This window comes from Salvelinus namaycush, chromosome 14 (genome assembly GCF_016432855.1).
Source record: "Salvelinus namaycush isolate Seneca chromosome 14, SaNama_1.0, whole genome shotgun sequence".
Classification (NCBI taxonomy): Eukaryota; Metazoa; Chordata; class Actinopteri; order Salmoniformes; family Salmonidae; genus Salvelinus; species Salvelinus namaycush.
In genome coordinates, this window is record NC_052320.1 from 25,956,367 (window position 1) to 25,977,419 (window position 21,053).

Genomic DNA, 21,053 nt, shown 5'->3' on the forward strand with positions numbered 1-21,053 from the left:
TCAGGGTGTGATTTGGGTGGGCATTCTATGTTCATTTTCTATGTTTTGTATTTCTTTGTGTTTGGCCGGGTGTGGTTCTCAATCAGAGGCAGCTATCGTTGTCTCTGATTGAGAACCATACTTAGGTAGCTTTTCCCCACCGATGCTTTGTGGGTAGTTATTTTCTGTTTAGTGTTTTGCACCTTACAGGACCGTTTCGGTTTCATTTATTCTCTTGTTATTTTGTTATAGTGTTCTGTTCTAATAAAAAAACATGAACACTTACCACGCTGCGCTTTGGTCCACACCTTCTTCAACAGACGACCGTTACAATAATAATAAAAGTAATAATAAATACACAATGAGTAACGATAACTTGGCTATATACACGGAGTACCAGTACCAAGTCGATGTGCAGGGGTATGAGGTAATTGAGGTAGATATGTACATATAACTAGGACTATAGTACAGTTGAAGTTGGAAATTTACATACACCTTAGCTAAATATACATTTAAACTCAGTTTTTCGCAATTCCTGAGATCGAATCCTAGTAAAAATTCCCTGTATTATGTCAGTTAGGATCACCACTTTATTTTAAGAATGTGAATAATAGTTGAGAGAATGAAGAAGATTGACAGAATGCCAAGAGTGTGCAAAACTGTCATCAAGGCAAAGGGTGGCTACTTTGAAGAATCTCAAATATGAAATATATTTTGATTTGTTTAACATTTTTTTTAGTTACTACATGATTGCATATGTGTTATTTTATAGTTTTGATGTCTTCACTATTATTCTATAATGTAGAAAATAGTAAAACAATAAAAAAAAATATCCTTGAATGAGTAGGTGTGTCCAAACTTTTGACAGGTACTGTATATCTCTGATCTTTTATCTCCATATGAGCCAGGACGCAGCCTGAGATCCTCTGGCAGACCATTCCAAAGTCTAGTTTGAAAACTAAAGCAGACCGGGCATTTGCCATTAGGGCCCCTAGACCTTGGAATGATCTGCCAGAGGAGATCAGGCTTGCAGATTCAGTGCCTCTTTTAAATCCCTACTGAAGACACACTATTATAAAAATACTTGATTTCACTGTAAGATTTTAATTAGCTGTCTTGTTTCTTTCTCCTTCCTTCTGTCTTGTTTCTTTGTTAGTACCTTTATTTTATTTGATCATTTTATAATGTGAAGCACTTTGTTACTTGTATTGAAAAGCGCTATACAAATAAAGTTGTTATTATTATTATTATTGGAATGCCTGTGGAAAATATGACTGACAGGTAAATAATGGAGATAGGAAGGGGAGAACTGAGAGGTGTTGCAGGGGAGACAAGAGAGAGAGCCTTAAAAGGTGTCCCAGAGATGTAATAATTTCTTACCTTCCAGTCAGACAATAAGAAGCTTTTGTGCTTAAATGCCTAAAATTGCAGGGGGAGATACGGTGAAAGTATATAATCAGTCAGAGCTTCAGAGCAAGCTAACTTCCCTTTCACAGGTGATCATTATCCCTGAGGATGCAAGAAGGGAAGGAGCTCTTACAAAATTGCGGGAGAAGAAAATGGGAGCCAACGTGGCAGGGCTGGGGTGAGTGAGTGCTGTCCACCAGCAACACCAGAGGGGGAAACAATTCAAGGGCTAAATGTTCCCACAGGGTTTTTGTGAAAACAGGAAATCTGGCTTGGCTTCAGGCAGATTGCTCTGGCAAGGTAGGCCTCTGCCGCGGTTGCCATGGCAACTGGCGAGCCCTGCATGGATTATGTTACCCTGCTTCCTTACACTAGAGAATTGATCATTGTGTATGTATTCTGCCAGCCGACAAGGCAATTTTATTCTCTGACAAGAAAACGCATTCATTTAATAATAATAATAAGTAGAGCGCTTTTCATTTACAGACGTAAATAACCAAGCTCTTTACATTGAGAGCAACCATTAAAATAAAAATTAAAAGGGCTCTACAAATAAAAGGGCTAAAAAACATTAAGCGAGAAATTAACAGATAGCTAGCGGTCTAGTACTATACAAGACACAGTAAAGGAGGAAACAAGGTCAAAACAATAGAACTCGACACTAACGTACAAGACCAACGACAGACCCCCAACAGAGATCACATTAAGTGAAAGCCAGTTTGAAAAAATGTTTCTTAATCTCAAACTTAAAGGCAGTGGTGGTCTGGGGCATGCGGAAGGTGGGAGGGAGCTCGTTCCAGAGCCGGCGTTCGAGACAGCAGAATGCTCGGTCACCCATTGTTTTTAGGCGTGTCTTTGGGACTGCAAGGAGTCTTTGATCATTTGACCGGAGTGAACGTGAGGACTGTTAAGGGCTGAGAAGCTCACTGAGGTATTGGGGACCAGAGGCATTTTTGAGGAATAACAGGACGATTTTGAAGTTGATTTTGAATTGGATGGGTAGCCAGTGCAGAGAGGCTAGAATTGGGGTGTGATGTGGGTTCTTGTGAGGACCCTGGCAGTTCTGTTCTGCACAAGCTGCAGCCTGTGGATGCCTTTTGAAGGGAGACCACCAAGGAAGGCATTGCAGTAATCGAGTCGGGAGGTGACAAGGCAGTTGACCAGCTTTTTCAGATCAGGTTTGGAGAGAACAGGACAGAGCCGGGTGATGTTTCTCAGGTAAAATTGTTTTTTTGCAGACGGATTTTATGGGGTCGGAGAAAGTGAGGGAGGGGTCCAGTAACACTCCAAGGTTGGAGACGGAGGAGGACAGTTGGATGGAGTGGCCGCCAAGGTGATGGTATTGGTTTTGGTGTGATGGGGAGTGCCGATGAGGATTGCTTCTGTTTTAGTATTGTTGAGTTGTAGGTGGTTGTTTGACATCCAGGCTTTGATGTCATCCAGACTGCTGGTGAGGGTGTGTATGAAAGAGAGGGAGTCTGGAGTTTTTATGTAGATCTGTGTGTCGTCAGCATAGCAGTGGAAGTGGATGGTGTGTTTCCTGATTAGGAGACTAAGGGGAGCATGTAGATGATTAATAGAATGGGGTCTAAGACGGAGCCTTGAGTGATGCCACAGGTGATCGTGGTGGGTTCTGACTTGGCATTTCCTTAGCCGCAAACAAATTATAGTAAGCATGTTTGGATGTGATGATGTCACGGCCGTCGTCTAGGTGGAAATGACCGGACCAAGGTGCAGCGTGGTGAGCGTACATTTTATTTTATTTAGAATGTCGCCAACAAAACAAGAAACAAAGAAATGACCGTGAAGCTTACGAGGGCTATAGTGCCACTAACAAAGTCAACTACCCACAAACACCAAAGGAAAAAAGGCTGCCTAAGTATGATTCCCAATCAGAGACAACGATAGACAGCTGTCCCTGATTGAGAACCATACCCGGCCAAAACATAGAAATACAAAACATAGAAATAAAGAAACTAGAATGCCCACCCTAGTCACACCCTGGCCTAACCAAAATAGAGAATAAAACCTCTCTATGTTAACATATTAATCTTAAACTGTGAGGCATCATGTAAATTCAAAAACAATGGCAATATACACAATATTCAGTATGATACTGAGTGTCATACACTCCTCTATGTCAAAAAAAAGAACACTGACACTCACACCATCGACCCAGTGCTAACCGAGAGTCTTGTGCAGCTGAAGTGCAAATGCGCACATATGGCAGAAAAACGGTGCTGCTCCACAAACGAAGCAGAAGAAAGACGAGACCTCGGGCATGGAGCTCAGCACTTCACAGAAGCTGCAGCCAGCGAGAGGCTCTGAGAGAGGGGCTCCGACTGATCCTAGGAGAGATGCACAGTTCCATTGTTCTGCCTCAGCACAGATGTGGTCTGGAAGCCTGCCTGGCCCTGCCCTGCGTGAGGCTGCTGCTGCTGTTCCAGACCAGGACCATCTGAAATCATATTAGCCAGCAGCATCTGGCCAGCCTGTCCAGGACATTATCTGGTCATGTGTCCTGTGGTCGTATGATGGATAACAGCGACAAGGAGTATGGACATAGCAGTGGGACATCACTCTATGTGTATGGCATGATTGCCAGTTCTCATTAGTCTTGTCATTGTATTTATGTGTCTTCCTTGTATTTTTGCTTTCTAACATGACGAGTTTCTGAAAGTCCTTGTTGAAAATAATGACAATAAACATAACTTTATACCATCTACAGCAGTGGTCACCAACCTTTTCTGAGTAAAGATCACTTTCACAGTCAAAAAGCAAAGCCGAGATCTACCACTCAATTTGTTTTAAAACATGACTTGCATTTTTTTAACATTAACCTAATAAAAACAGTTATGTTGGAATGAGGTTTGTGCAGTAGGCAGGCCTAATACATTATCACAGCATATTGGCTAGATGTCAATATTGTTCTTCTCAGACCATATTATATTTCAGAACTTGAGCTTTGATGACAAAATAGAACAGTTGGTATAGCACCTGCGAGGCACAGCTGAGTATAAATTGAAATAATTTGCTTTTTTATTTTACTGGACTGATGGCACCTGCATTTGATGGTGATGGTGCTTTCAAGGCAACTGGAAACATGGAAAAAACTAGATAAAATCATGACGTCAGTGACGTTCGGGGTCGGAAAGTCGGGGCTCTAGAAAGACGGAAAAGTTTTCGACTTGGAATTTCGAGTTGGATGACCATTCAAAGCAATTTTTCCCAGTCTAATCTATTTTTTCCCCTAGTTTCCAAATGTCTTGAACGCACTGAAGTCGGAGATGTCGGTGTTACGAGTTCCCAGTTGTTTTGAACATGGCATTAGTCTCAGCGGAGGGAGGGAGAGAGCAGCAGAGGGTCAGCCTCTCACGGTCCCTGCTCTCTCCATTATTTTCTCTGGTGAGACTGACCAGAGAGAGGGGACACAGTTGTCCACCTGATGGTGAAACTCGAGTCGCACCGCATCCGCATCTGCCTCAAGCACAAATTCATGTTGTTCCTGTGACCAGAGAAACTGAAATATTCCTTGATATTAAAATAGACATAACGAGCTGCTCGTTAGGTGTTTTATGTTTTGTAATAGTGTTGAATAAAAACAGTGACAGTGCTGAATAAAACATTAAACCTGAGCTCACTCATAAAAACAGCAGCTCTTTGCTGTATTCTTTGACAGTCTCTCTGGTCATTGTTTTAAAAGTGATGAAATCTCAGGTAGGCTAGTATCAAACTTCTAGGCATGGTGATTTGAGCTATCCAATCGGCCAGCGCAGTAGGCGCACTCGATTTAGCCACAGATCTCCTTTCAGACAAATTAAATGGTTACAAACTTTGCCTACCCGGTATGCAGGGCTTCTGAATCAAGTGTACCTACAGCCAACAGTGCAACACGAATAATACAAAAAAAGAACGCAAGCCTTTATCGTCTGCTTTTCTATAGAAATGTTTGGTAATCGACTAGAAATGCGATCGACCAGTTGGTGACCACTGACCTACAGTATTTTTTATACCATTATAAAAACAACTTGACAAGGAGATAAATGAATGAAAAAACAGGTAACCTGTTACTTGTCAAGGCAGTTTCTCTGCCTGACGTGGCTACACAGTCCCATAGAAATCATCAAGTAACTTCAAGTGACGGACTGACCCAATCAATATGTTACTTCACTGAAAGCTCCTCTGTCTTTCCTCTCCTCAGAGAGATGAGAGATCATAATAGATAGATACTTACGACTGGAGCACGCTGCAGTTGTAGAAGATGAAGTCAGTGGTGATGAACTTGTGGCCTGTCTCCTTGGACTTCAGGAAGAACTTGACCACTCGCTTGTCACCTGAAATGACAAAAGACCCACAGTAAGCCAAACAGCCTAGAAGCTCGGAAACAATTATCCGTCCGTCTGAGATCCCATACCCCCAGGAAAATATTCTTCTTCTAAGCAAATTAAATAATATGGATTTGTATAAAAATGTCTAATTGCTCCTGCCTTTTATCTAACATTTCCATTACCAAGAGAAGTGCACTTATGCACTTAGAAGTGCACAGGAACCCATGAACAGATGTACTATTTCATTTGAAGTAAAGGCCGCATCTCAACTAGCTCAATTATACCTGTAGGCCTGACTTCAAGATAATTGGCAAAGCATTTCTAGTGGACTTTAAATAATTGCCGTTAATGGAACAAAACACGAGCTACTGCACTTTTCAGGTTCCCATCAGTCCATCCAGCAAGAGGATTCAGTTGTTTTTCAAATGTTTTCGGAAAACACATTAAGGCCCATGTCCACAAGGCTCAGAAAAACCAAAACACTGTGTACGTCAGACACATTACAGCAGTCTGCACAAAAAGCAAATATGATACAACCCACTGAAGTGTATTAAAATGTATAGATAATATCATACACAAAAAGTATGGCTATAGTGATAAATATGATCATCAGAAAATAACAACATTATTATTCAATGGACAACCTTTGAACGTGGTCCTCTGTATCTCAGTTGGTAGAGCATGGCGCTTGTAATGCCCGCATAGTGGGTTTGATTCCCGTGACCACCCATATGTAAAATGTATGGACACATGACTGTAAGTCGCATTGGATAAAAGCATCTGCTAAATGGTTTATATTATTAGTATTATTACTATAGAGTTATAGTGGTATCTGATAGAAGCTTTACCGTATCCCTGTGCGAGGGAGGGGACATCTCTGAGGGAGGGGGACATACAGAGGATCTGCCCCTTGGCCAGCACCTCCCCTGGGCTCTCTGTCAACTCCTCAAACACACACGTCACCCCGGCTGACAGGCTGGGCACGTTTACCACTTTCACACTCAGCTGGAGGGAGGAGGGGGGAGAGAGACGGGAGAGAAGCATATCAGGTGACAGGTGGAGTCGTCCCTGCGCGTATCCTTGCATCTCAGTGAAGGTTAGACTAACACCAGAAATCTTTAATGACAGCTTAATGAGCCAACTCCATATTGGTCATGTTGGGATTAGCTAGCGTCGTGCTTTTCTCTGGTGTGAACATTTTTTATTTATTTTATTTATTTACAGCCTGTAATTACCTGGGTGGAAGTAGAGGTCACAGATATGTTGTTAGGTGTGACACTAATGTCCACACACTGGTCCAGCTCTGTGTTAAAATGCTGCGGCTCGGCCCACTTCTCACAGGCCTCCTGTCTGGAACACCTGGGAGAAAACCCAATGAGGTTAGGGGTCAATAATGATCACAACATTACATGCTGTACTACTCCTAATATGACACTCAGCTCAATGCAGTACACAGCCCGCAGCCATATTACTGGGTAAACATCCATCCACTCCATTGTCCAACAGAGCACCGGGAGTCTGGCACAAACTTGTAACCTCTGGAATAAGATTTAGGTGTAACAAATGACTGAGGTGGTTTAAGTGGGCAGGTCAGGTATGAGCAGCCTAAAAATTATACCAGTGTATGGACTAAGGTAGGGCTAAGATGGCACCAATGGATGGCGCCTCGCTTCGAGCTCCTACAAAACATGGCAGGTTTCTACTTTTTCTTCACACCTGCACTGTTGGAGCTCGGAACTTAAGTATTTCACTGTGTACTGCCAATACATCTTCAACCCAGTGCACGTGACTAAATTAACATCTAATCTACTCTAATCATGAACACACATTTAGGAAAATACATGGAAATACCCCAAAATTACACATTTTGAAATATTCTGAGCCAAGCATCACATCGCAACAAACTTCAAAGATGTTTTTGTCACCAATTTCCCCATTGTCAGGTTAATGTTGCATAGCAGAAACTTTTATACTGCTAATTGACCTAATTTACCTGGTCTTGATGATTGGAACCAATTTTTTCATAAATCCCTATTGAAGCCAGAACAATGACAATTCAACCAAATGTTTTTTGTGACAAAAATATGATCAGGTTAATGTGGCACAGCAGCCGTTCTCTCTCTCGTTGCAGTTTTGTTTTAAGCCTGTTATTTTCTGCTGTGGAAGTGAATGTCCTATTTTTCTCCTTACAGATTCGAAGGAGCAGCCGGATATTAAAACATTTATAACAGCAGCACATTTGTTAGACGTGGCGTTACTGTAAGTGCAGTTAAAAGTTTCACATGTTTAAGCTTGACAGCTGCACTGAAAGTGGCTGAGGATTATCCCCAATAAAAAACTCCTGCTTACGCACCAACCAGCCCTGTCCTTTTTACCATGTCCAATATGCCACTGGATTTTACTGCAGACGATTAGGGATTATTTCACATTGGGACAGACAGAGCAGAGCATGACAACACACAACACTATCTCACTACAATCTCCATTAACACCATGTCCAGAAACCATTAAATAAAATATTGTAATGTGATGAAAATGAAATATAAGGAAAAATAAACATCAAAATGAAATGAATGAAAATATAAACTGTTTTGTTCTGCCAATAAAATAAACTTGAAATGTGTCACATGCCTACTTATATTTCACAGGCTCATCAATGCGAGAAAGCAGAAGCAGCGAAGAACAAACTTGATTTGAAGGTTAGCATTCAACTTAAGCGCGTGATAAGCGTGTCTCCGGAAGGAAATGTATTTTATTTTCCTTTAGAGGAACATCTTCTTAAAGAATTAAGAAGCCGCTACAGTTGCAGGGCTGTTTTTTTTTTTTACCCAAGACGCAACACACCATAAATGATTTGTTTACTTCTAATTAAAGCCATATGTCTGGGGAAAGAATGGGGGTAGGCTTAATAAAAAATGCAGGGACTAGCACCAGACATGACTGCTCTCTGTAAAGTAAGTGAAACTGTGGTGCGTCTCCTCGCCAGCCAACAACAAACAATTCATATCACTGCGATTCTTCTGTTGCTTTGTCATTTCTTCTCATTCAGTTTCCAGGAATGAGGTTTAATTCAATTACAGTGCAGCCCTCTTCCTAGTGGAATGGCAGATATGTGATTTATGGTGAAACGTTGTCCCCCTGGGGTGGAGGTCCCTTCAGCTGCTTTCTTTCTCTCTCGCTCTAACAGCCCTGCAATGACGCCATGAGAAATCCAGGGGATCAGGGACCTGCATTAGTGACTATTCTTTGTGGGGACAAAATGGACTCAACACATCTTCAATTAGCAGGTGAGGAGTCCTCTGTAATATATGATCAAGTGAAATGGGGCTAGAAACTGTCAGAGGAGAATGTAGTGAGGCACTAAAGGCACTAGAGGGACATGGGCGAGAAACAGGAGATTGGGGGCTCACATTAACCCTAAGAGAAAGCCACGCGTTGAGCACATGGCTTCATTTAAACTTGAGAACAGGCTTTTTCTAAGGAATAAGCCCAGGAGAGTGGAGTAACTGATTTAGTAATTTATTTTGGCAGATAGGCTCCCTCCCTACATGCCCAATTCACCACTTCAGGTTACGTGAATTCTATTACCCTGCCCTCAAAGTCAAATGAATCCAAGGCCACATTCAAACCACATTATGACCTCTCTGTTCATTCTGACTCTAAAAGGCAAAGTTTCACCTTGTTCAAATGATTAATTGGACGGAGGAGATGAAATAAGCCTTTCATAACACATGTAAATCATCTACTAATAATGTCATTACATAACTAAAATGGCAGTGTTGGGGTTAACTGGGAAGCATTGGGACACAGAGACAGGATCAATTGAGCACATTAATTGAAATGGGGAGGGTGGGGGCCGTAACGGCCACTAAGGGTCTGGGTTAATTATCTATTTGACTTTGATTAGAGAGAAAGACAACACAAGAGACAATCATGTCTGCTGAGGGGGCGAAACTATTGAAAGGGCAGTCACTTATCACGGGCTTTTTTCACTGTCCATTTTACTATTAACCTTGAACCATGTTAATCTGAAACACCTTCTCTCAAAGACATCGGACAACGTTTTCAGAATGTGCATTTGCTGTTCTGCAAAATGTTGGATAAAAGAAAGGCTATCTTCAAACAGTAAACATTGCAGATGTTCCATATTACATTAAAAGCAAAAGCATATGATATTTTCATGTAATAGTAGTTGCTCTCAATTATCCTCTAATTATAATAATACGCTGACAATCCCAGTCTTATTTAAACTAACGCAGAGGTACATTCACCATTCAGTGAGCACTTTACATTAATAACTGAACAGATACTGACATATGATGGTGTGCTGTCATTTCACGGTGTGCTTTCATCATTTATAGAACATTAATGAAGTCTCTTGAGTAGGGGAAGTTTCCACAAGATAAATGCCACATGAGACATCCTAACCAATGCCCCCCTCAACAGATAGAGTAGCAGAGAAATCACTAAATAAGCCTGATTTGAATCACACTGCAAATCCATCTTCCAGTTTCCTGTTGTTGCCATGGACACAGACCATTTCCCAGGGTGCATTTTTTTTCTCCTCTACCCTGGCTCGACTAACATGATGGCTCGAGGCTAAAGAGCCCTGGAGGAATAGCAGACAAAGCAGAGACAACAAGTAAAAGAAAGGGAAGCAGGTCAAAGCTAGTCTCCCAAACAAGAGTGTTTTTGGCAGGGGGTGTTTTTGAACAGCCATCTCCCATGGCAACCCATCTTCCCAAGGGAAGGGGAGCTCTGGCAACACAGTTTAAGAATTAAGATTTAACAACCCCAAAATTTCACTGCATCGTTTTTCGGAGCATCACTCCAATACGTGTCATAACAGTAGCAAGACAAGTGATAAGTGCCTAGATAAATGTAGATATTTCAGATCAGAGGAGCACATGACAACCCCCACCACAGTTTTCATATGAAAACTCATCATACCACCTTCAAAAGCTTGAGGCAGTGCATTCAGATTGATAAGTGCCTTAAATGAGGTCTTGAGAGTTATGTCACACAGACGTACCAAAATAAAGCTCTCTATCCATGAAATGAGAGCAAGGGTTGAATGGGGCCATTGCAGACATCTGTGTTAAACACTGAAATATACAGCTGAAATAGCTACCTCATGATCAAAAAAGCAATATCCCACAAAGGACTCAAAATAGAAAACCTCAAGACCAACAAAAAAATTGCTTTAGAAAGTTCAGTATATTATTAGTTTCATTTTAGGACCTGTGACCGCATCGATTGGCCTAGAAAAAGTAATATCGAAGATATCGAAGAAACCACAATGAGTTTTAGTAGTCTGGTCAGAAATTCTCAAAATTAAAGACAATCTAAAGTTGAGCACCAAGTAAAGTGTGTGCTGTCTGAAAACGTGGCTCATTGACTGGGCTTGAATAGGAGATGCCCATTGTGGTCCATGGAAGCGAGTCATCCCAGTAATTTGAGTTACCTCCTGCACATGAATGAGCAGTCTGAGGTTGCCTGGCCTGGCCTGTACCCTGCTAGGAGGAACAAAGCCCTGCTCTCTGTTTCTCATGGGCCCCAACACTGTGAGACGACACAACTCAGACTCCACCGAGCATATGACCTGAGTGTGTCTGCTGTCCCACAGACTGAATGTGCCTGTCCCCCATCTCAATCTGACCCAATCAACTTCCCTTTGTTTCTCTGTTTGAGCATCATAGGGGTTCAAGTAGACAGCCAGCCTGACAGACAGCACGTTGAAGCCACCTAAAGGGGCAGAACACGAGTGGATGGGAATAGAAGCGGATTGTGTCACACTGGGATGACGCTTCACCAGAGAGGAACAGAGGTTGGACGTATGAATCAGGCACAATTCAGCCATTCAATCTATTCATCACTTTGCTTGATCTCACACTAATTGCGCTGTGCAGTGGTTGTCACAAGTTCATGTAAAAAATGTTGGGGATATCGCATTAATATGCAAACAAATGTCACTTTCAAACTAGTTTGGCAAAATCTATGCTAATTATTACATCATCAGTCCGAAGATTGTTATCTTTTTTTTTTTAATAATATGTTTATTATTTTCCAATAAAAATAAAGTAAAAAAGACAAACAATGACATTCATTGTACAGTTGAATGGGATGGCCACTTTAGAGGACAAAACAAAAGTTAACTCACACATACACAAAATAAAACAAAATCCTATTAGGTGGTACATGTATAAGAAGACAGCATATAGTCATTACAAGCAGTGTAGTTAAGCCAAAAGTAAATATTGAGTGTAGTACAGCACAGAGTAGCAGCAGATCGTCAGCCCAGTTATGAAGCGGGACTAGACCATTTATCCAGTATCGGCTGCCATATTTTGTAAAACAATGGACTTCTATTGGAGGTGTTGTATCGAATCTTTTCCATATGTATTACATTCCCTAAATCCCGTAACCACATTTCAAAGGTAGGTACAGTCTCCAATTTCCAAAATTGCAATATGAGCCTTTTGGCTAATAGAGTACAAAGAGAGACAGCTTTCCCTTCCTGGTTATTCCCATCAACTGTACCAAACAGAGCGATCAATGGGTCTGGGGCTAGAACTCTATCAAAGGCCTTAGATAAGTAATCAAAAATGAGAGCCCAGTAAGCATGTAATTTAGGGCATGTCCAGAATAAGTGGGTCAACGTCCCCTCCTCCTGCTTGCACCTCTCACACAGTGGTGAGGTGTCCGGGAATATTTTATGCAGTTTTACTTTTGAGTAGTGTAACCTGTGAATCACCTTAAACTGTACAAGGTTGTGTCTGGCATTCACTGAACTGTGGTTTATATTCCTGAGAGCTTCTATCCAGTCCTCATTTGAGATTTCTGAACCAAGTTCTTGTTCCCAAGCCCTTTTAATGGTGTCTGTGGATACCTCTATGTGGGCCTGTAGCACATCATACAGTCTAGAGACCGACCCTTTTGAATGGGGTTTGACAAGGATCAAGCTATCTAATGTAGGACTATTTGGCTTCATGCCATACTGTGGGATATGTGTCCTTAAGAAATTCCTGATTTGGAGGTATCTGAAAAAATGTGTTGTTGGCATGTTGAACTTTGCCTGTAGTTGTTGAAATGAAGCTAACTGACCATCTATGTATAGATTACCAATTGTTGTGAGCCCCTTCTCCCTCCACTGTGAAAACACCACATCATCCAATGCAGGGTGGAAAGCATGATTCAGGCTAATCGGGCTGTCTATGTAAACAGTGGGTATGTTAAGAAAATCCCTAATCTGTTTCCAGATCCTAAGCATATGACAAATGACTGGATTGGAGTCATAAGTGGCTTTTTTCACATATGATGGGCTATTAACAAGTGCAGGGAGTGAGGAACGTTGACAGGAGGCCTGCTCAATCAAAAGCCATGAAGGCATATCCTTCTGTCTCATCGCAGGTAAACTTTCCCTCCAGAAAGACACAATGTTCAGATTAGCAGCCCAATAATACAGTTTAAAGTGAGGAAGGCCAAAGCCCCCCTCTATCTTGTACTTGCATAAATGCTTCTTTGCAATTCTGGCTGCCTTGTTATCCCATAAAAATGGAGTTACTATTGAATCCAGTTTCTTAAAATAGCTTTGTGGTATGAAATTGGGTAGACATTGGAAGAGGTAAAGAAACCTGGGTAGGACAACCATTTTAATAGCGTTTATACGACCAACCAAGGAAATAGGCAGAGTTTTCCAAAAATCTATATTTTGTTTAAGCTGATATATTTTCATGTCCCAATTCGCTTTCAATAGCTGATCAAGGTCTCTTGTCACTACAATGCCAAGGCTTGTGAACTTGTCCCTCACTGTTCTAAACGGGGTAGATTGCAGAAATTGCATATCCACAGGCCGTGATATTGGCATCAACTCACTTTTTTGCCAGTTTATCTTGTAGCCAGAGAAGGAGCCGAATGTGTTTATCAAGTTAAGTAAGGGTGGAATAGAAGTTTTAGGCTTGGACAAAAACAAAAGAACATCGTCTGCATATAGGGAAATTTTGTGCTGTGTGTCCTTTATTTTAACAGAAGCTATATCGGGACATGCCCGAATGCGAGTAGCAAGGGGTTCCATGGCTATAGCGAAGAGAGCAGGCGAAATAGGGCACCCCTGTCGGCACCCCTTGAACAGGCGGAATGACTGCGACATTTCCTGATTGGTCACCACGGAGGCCATTGGGTGTGCATAAATAATTCTTATCCAATTAATAAATTCCTTTCCAAACCCAAAATGCTCCAGAACCGACATCATATACTTCCACTCAATCTGATCAAACGCCTTCTCTGCATCAAGAGCTATTACCACTGCCTCAACTTTATGATCATGATACATTACGTTGAAAAGGCGTCTCAAATTGTAGTATATATGTCGGCCCGGGATAAAACCTGTCTGGTCAGGGTGTATGATGTCGGAAATATATTTTTTCAATCGGTTTGCCAATATCTTTGTCAACACCTTGTTTTCTATGGGGAGTAACGACACGGGGCGATACGACGACATCTCCACGGAATCTCTATCTTTTTTCAAGATCAGGGCTATTGTAGCCTCATACAGTGTTTGCGGGAGTTTGGCATTTTCTTTTGATTGTTGAAACATTCGCAACATAAGTGGAGATAGACTAGCGCAGTACTTCTTATAGAATTCTATTACATATCCATCGGGCCCAGGGGCCTTGCTGTTTGGAAATTGTGCTATCGCTGTGTTAATTTCCTCTAAGGTTATCCCTGCATCGAGTGCAGCAGCTGCCCCCTGTCTAGTTTAGGAAGTTCACATTCAGCGAGAAAGCGTTCCATAGTTTGTGGATCAGTAGCATCGCATTTTGATTGGTATAGCTCTGAGTAAAACTGCGCAAAGCATTTATTAATGTCCTGCGGATCTGTTACTATTTTACCCTTCTTGTCTTTTATTTTGTGAATAGCTCTAGATGCCTGTACATGCCTTAGCTGTCTTGCTAATAATTTATGTGGTTTGTCCCCCAGTTCAAAATAACTTTGTTGCGTTCTAGCAAGTAAAGAGCCCACCCGTTTCGAAAGGATGGTATTGTATTCATATTTTAACTTTGTGATCTTCTCAAGGACTGTATATGAGGAATTTGTCCTAAAAACGTTCTCCTGTTCCCCTAACTCTCTTTCAATTTCTCTCAGCCTAGTATTGGCACGTTTCTTCCTCTCTGATGTATAAGAAATAATGTAACCTCTAATCACAGCCTTTAGAGATTCCCAAAGGGTGGAGTCGTCAACATCCCCCGTGTCGTTAGTTCTGAGGAAAAAGGCAATCTGCTCCTTCAAATACTGACAAAAAGCCTCATCTTTCAACAGGTATGCGTCTAAGCGCCACGGTCGCCGACCTGTCGACATATTGTCGAGTTTCAGCACCATGGACAGAGGAGAGTGGTCCGTAATTAGAATGGGGTGATAGGTAACCGACTCAGCTGCTGAAATTAGTTTGGAGTCCAACAAGAAATAGTCAATTCTGGAATATGATTTATGAACTGATGAAAAGAAAGAATAATCCCTGTCTGTTGGGTGCGTCAGTCTCCAAATATCGACAATGTTAAGGTTTGTCATCAATGTATTTAGACAGACACTGGCATTTGATTGTTGAAGTGACCTTGATAGCTGTTTATCTAAAAGAGGATCTAACGTACAGTTAAAGTCACCTCCAACAATAACACTTGTATCCGAGATATTTGGTATGGCCTTAAATACCCTTTGAAAAAATAATGGATCATCGAAATTGGGTCCATATAAATTGACCAAGGTTATTGGTTTTGAATTCAGTGTACCAGCAACAATAATATACCGACCATTAGGATCTGAAATCGAGGTTGAGTAAACAAAAGGAATGTTTTTCCTTATCAGGATTGCTACCCCTCTCGCTTTTGCATCAAAGTTAGACTGGTATATCTGACCAATCCAGCTGACTCGTAGCTTGGCCTGCGCCGAGCGTTTAATATGAGTTTCTTGAAGAAGCACTATGTCAGCACCCAGTGATTTAAGATGAGAAAAACCTTAGCTCGTTTCACGACATGCCCTAATCCATTACAGTTCCAGCTGACTATCTTTATTCCACCTGGTCTACTCTGTGCTCGGTCACTATGTGGCATTTCTTATTTTAAAGCAAATTGCTGCTGTCATACAAAACCCAGAAGAAAAACGTCCCGCCGTACGGGAGCTTGTCATGCCACCTGTATTAATAAACGTGAACATAAAACACAGACCCCATCCCCCCTCCCATCCCTTTACTGAGTGACTTCCCCAAACGAAGCACTCCTTGGCTAACACACAAACCTTAGGGTGTCTAGACATACAGCTTGAAATAACTCGTCGTCTATAGATGCTCCGCATATAAACTAATATTAAATAACACTTAACTTAACTCTCACGTTAGGGGGTGAGTGGCGCCAAAACATGACATGCCAAACAATGCTATATTAGCCACAACATCTCACCTATCCTATAAGTCCCAATTTCTGATCTTCTGATCGAAAAGACATAGGCCGGAAATTCAATTCAAACACATTCCTGGCCTGTATTTGGCCATTTAGCCGGCTGACACAGCCGTTCTGTATCCTCAGCCGGGGAGCTTGCTTGTCAAGAACAGATCGGCCTCTTTTGCGTTGTCAAACGTACGTGTTGATCCCTTGACTGTCACCTTAAACCGGGCTGGGAAGAGGAATCCATATCGGATGTTGGCCGCCCTGCATTTGTTGCGTACCTCATCATACTCTTTCCGTTGGTTCCTCACCTCCAAGGTAAGATCTGGGTAGAAAGACACCCTGGCTCCGTTGTAGTTAAGGGGGAACTTTTGACTAGCCAGCTTGAGGATGAGATCCCTGGTGTGGGGATAGTGCAGCCTTACAATGAATGGCCTTGGTGGCCCGCCCTTGGCCGGCTTCGTTGCCTGTGATCTGTGTGCGCGGTCGATCAGGATGGCCGTTTTGAAGTGTTCACTCCCCAGCAATGCCGGTATCAGCTCCGAGACAAATTCAGTGGGTTTCCCTTTCTCAGTGTCCTCCTGGATCCCACATATTCGGATGTTCTGGCGTCTTGAATGCGACTCGAGCATTTCCAGTCGGGCCTTCAGGGTTTTGTTGTCATTTTTGAACGTTGCGCACTGTTTCTCTATGTCCTGTAGTCTGGCCTCGTGATCGACTGTCGTCTGCTCAACCTCGTGCACCCTTCTCTTAGTTGCCTTCACAGTTTCGGCCAAAGTCCCAATACTCTTTGAGATATCAGCCAACTTTGTGTCCACCTTCTTGCTTAGTGCGTTTATGGCAGCCAGTATGTCACTTTGAGTAGGATCTGTGGGGAACTCTTGGAAGCTAGCCTCTTCAGCTAGCTCCTCGTGGGTCGGCGACGTTGAAATTGGTTCGTTGTCTATCTCATTCCAATTATCTTGTTTAGCGCCCCCTTTTTTGGTGCCTTTCCCCTTTGTCATATTTGTTTGAAGTTATAGGTTGTGAGAGGTTAAGATAAATACTAATTTGTTTAAAAATTGAGCGGAGCTCTAGCAAAGCACGTCTACTCCATAGCACGCTCTCTAGCGCCCCCGAAGATTGTTATCTTGATTAAAGTATGGATGGCAGGGAAAAATATAAAAGGACTGAATTATTATTATTATTATTTTCTTTAATTGGTCGTCATTGAGGTCTTCAGAAAGAAAAAAAATCATCTACCTCTGGACATTATCTAGATATGTAACACAGTGACAAAACCAGACCTTAGTGTGAGAAATGTAACATAATGAAACAGTTTCAGGACTTTCCCATGGCTTGCTATTTAAAAGACGTGCTTACATTTCTGGACCTTTCATTGAAATCCACTCAGGGGATTTCTGCTCTACTTTGTGTTACTTTGTTTTTCCGTTAATCATATGTCAGAGAAACCCCCTCCATGTTGTGGCCATTACACTCAATAAATGAAAGTGTACACTATGCAGCAGCCACACATGCTTCTCCCTTCGCAGGAATACCCTTCTCCCCGTAACTGAACACATCACTCTGTCATGACGTACCCAGTCAATTAATCTACAGTGGGACTGGAGGAAATATTTGCCTGATGACAAGTAAGGGAGTGAGAGAGGAGTGGCAGAGGACCAGTAATATTTAGACATTTCCTGAGCTCCTACTAGCCGCTGCCCAGGGGTCATCCCAGGGGTCAATAGGAAGGATCACATCTGGAGCAGCTGTCACCTGTCACCTGTCACTTCCTACGTGGAGCGGACTAGAGCAGGCCAGGTGGACTGGGTGACAGCAGGCAGCTTCCCACTAGTTGGGCTGAACCCCGGATCTCTTAGTGGTGCCATTAAAAGTCCATAATAAACTGGCTGTATTGCTGCTAGACTGTTACATTCCAACAGCATCTGGCCACCCTGATGTTGAACAGAGCCTCCATTATTCTCACTTTGATTGGTATCAAATGTCACCTTGGAAATCTGTGCAGCAGTTCTGGAATCAATTAATTCTGTTAAAGTTGGCATCAACTGAGGCAACTTGATCACACAAACCAACCAACCATTATTTCCCCCCCCCAATACATTCATCTACCCTTACAAGATATGAATGTAAAGTGATCCACTTACTTGTTGTGAAGAACACACCATCCACAGTGGGGGTCTCCAGAGCCCAGACAGGTCTTGCAGGTGGTGTACTGGCCACAGCTCTCCACAGGTAGCCTGCTCACCTGCAGAGCACAACAGAGCTTCAGCTTAGCATCTGATTCAACCCACACACACCCTCACAGGCTCACGCTAGCACACTAGCACTGTGCTTTTCACACATACAGGTTTTTTTTTTAAATGCGAAGAGAGTGTCAAACAAATCTAAATCCAAGCCATAACCGTGAATTTGTCACGATAGCATTAAGTTTACGTAAGATTTTCTGCTATGAAATAAAACAGAGTGAACATTTTATGCTCACAATTTTCATGGGTTTTGGGGCACATCCAAGCTTCACAGACTAAACAATTCCCCGACACGAGGTCTGAATCAATTTATTAAACTGTGGCTTTTGACACAGACGTCTCGGATGCTGAAAATCTTTTTTTAGTGTAAGAGATGATGTGGATGCATCAGACCAAAAAACTGTAAGCACTACACTACACTAGACTACACTAGACTACACTACTTTAAACTACACTGTATTTGGTTCAGTGACACCAGCTAAGCCTCCAGCCTCTGCAGTGATAGAGTAGGTCAATTCAACAGTGTTAGTAAACATTTCAGGCCTTTAAACGCTAGACGACTTATTCAACATACCACCCATGGCTAACTAAGAGTGACACAGTGCAGAGTCAGTGGAAAGAGTAATTTGCGGTTGTTCACTTGTCGTAAACACGCACAGTCTAATGGGTTGCCTTGAATGATTGATTTAAATATAAAAAATATATATTTTAGTGATCATCCCCCTCCCTTTGGCATCAAGTGAGACCATCCTTTTACATTTCTAGATGTCACAGGGTAATATGCCACGTACAGTGTATGCACAATGCCGTTCTCTGCATGTCAATCATGTGCCCGGAAAGGACTTTAACAAAGACATCCTTGCCACTTTCATCTCTCCTAAAGTGCTGAAATGCTTACGCTGAGGGTAACTAATCTCCTTTGATCGCCTTAATTTTTTAAAATTTTGAAACAGAGAAAAACACAATCCCGCCCAAAGGGATGTGGCGTTGCCTTTCAAGTTGCTGAGCTTCTGGTTCCTAGTACTGCTGCAGTGGAGAGGGCTACTAGCATTAACGCTAAGCGTTAAGCCTGGCAGGCCCTGTGGAGCGCAGGCCTGCCTCTCTGCCTCTAGTGTCAGGGAGTCAGGCGCTGGGTGGGCGAGGTGTTATGCCGAGTTCCATGCTTCCTGTCCCATGCTAATTTATGCAGCAAAGCGCCAGCATGTAAACATGCCACCATCACCGACATGTTTTATAATCCTCTGCCCTAAGTCTCAGTTTATGACATGATGCTCGGCTTTCAGCATCCCACAAGCACCTTGCAGACAGACAACTCACAAAGGGATGGAATTAAACAAGTCAATTTTAGCTGCAGCTAAAAACAGCTGAAAATGCAATATTTTTTCTTATGGAAAATATATATCACAGTGGTGTAGATGGTACAATGATTCTCTACACTATACATGCTTATTTTGTCACATAAACTGAAATTAGGTGATCTATTAGAATTTTAATAGCCAGGAAATGGCGGAGCGATTTTTGCATAGTGCAGCTGTAAATCGATAATAAAAGCAGGCTGTCCACTGAGGACTTATCTTTTATCCTTTTTATGTATGATGGTTATATATTATATATGCACAGTACTGTTAAAGTTTGTGTATAAAAATAGCATCATCAACTGCCACACATTAATCTGTGTTTAAAGTGGGCCCGTGTGAAAGGCAGAGAGCTATAGGAGTTCATCTTTGATCCAATGTATTTACCTCCCTGTGATGACCTACAACAAGAGGGTCGTTATGGGGCTGAGGTGCACTCACGCCAACCTGTGCACCTGCCTTTAATGAAATATTCAAATCTCCCTGCAACGCTCTGCTCTGCCGGTCAGTGTTGTCTATTAATTATTTACCTACCGCAATTCATTCACATTTCATAAATAGTGAAAACGTAAGCAGGAGGCAGGCTCTGAAGACACATGTACGGTACAGTAGGCAAAAATCCCAGTGCAGGAGTGGTTTTAGAGAAGATGAGAAAAAGGGTCTACTCTACATGCTTTTCTTTAATCAGTTCCAGATAAACAGCTCTTAATACACATTCTGCATACAAAACAAATCAATTGGGAATCATTTGACACACGCTTAAGCATCGGAGTGCCTCACATTTAATCATTATGGGGAAATATCAATATCTGGAGCAGACCCATGTGGTTTTACTCCATCATGCATAAGGAAGGCCTTTGTTTGAGTGAATGAGCTAGGCCGCACAGAGCGGTGCCATTCTCCCTCTATCAGATTCCCTTCTTTCATTCTGGCCATAGGGGATCCTCCTCTCCTCTGTGATTCCTGTCCTCGTGGCCACCCCACCCCCCATGCTCCAGGAGGGGCTGCTCTATTCCTTTGATCATGCACCACTTCTCTCTAACATCAGTCTCTATCTAACAACTCTTCAACGACAACTCTGGATTATAGCTGGGAGTTTAGAGAAAAGTAAAAAAAAATTGCTGTACACTAAACTGTAGTACTGAGGTTTAACAAGAGCTCTACAAGCTGCGTGGCGTATATCTACTTATATAACACTGCGCCAAAATCATATCTCCTCATTTTGACTACGCAGACCTTTTCTAAATCACAAGACAGCCTGCCAAGTCTTCTCATTGGAGGGCTCTTTCTTTTCTCTGA

General features: G+C 42.2%; 1 protein-coding gene across 1 annotated transcript in view; it reads right to left on the minus strand.

The window, feature by feature from the left end:
• LOC120058914 (plexin A3) overlaps positions 1 to 21,053 on the minus strand; it is a 120,870-nt gene that overhangs the window by 47,532 nt on the left and 52,285 nt on the right. The window contains exons 4-7 of the mRNA XM_039007663.1: positions 18,298 to 18,398; positions 6,950 to 7,073; positions 6,563 to 6,719; positions 5,621 to 5,720 (exon numbers count right to left, since the gene is read on the minus strand). Coding sequence (XP_038863591.1) covers positions 5,621 to 5,720; positions 6,563 to 6,719; positions 6,950 to 7,073; positions 18,298 to 18,398 — 482 coding nt within the window. The remainder of the gene's footprint in view (positions 1 to 5,620; positions 5,721 to 6,562; positions 6,720 to 6,949; positions 7,074 to 18,297; positions 18,399 to 21,053) is intronic.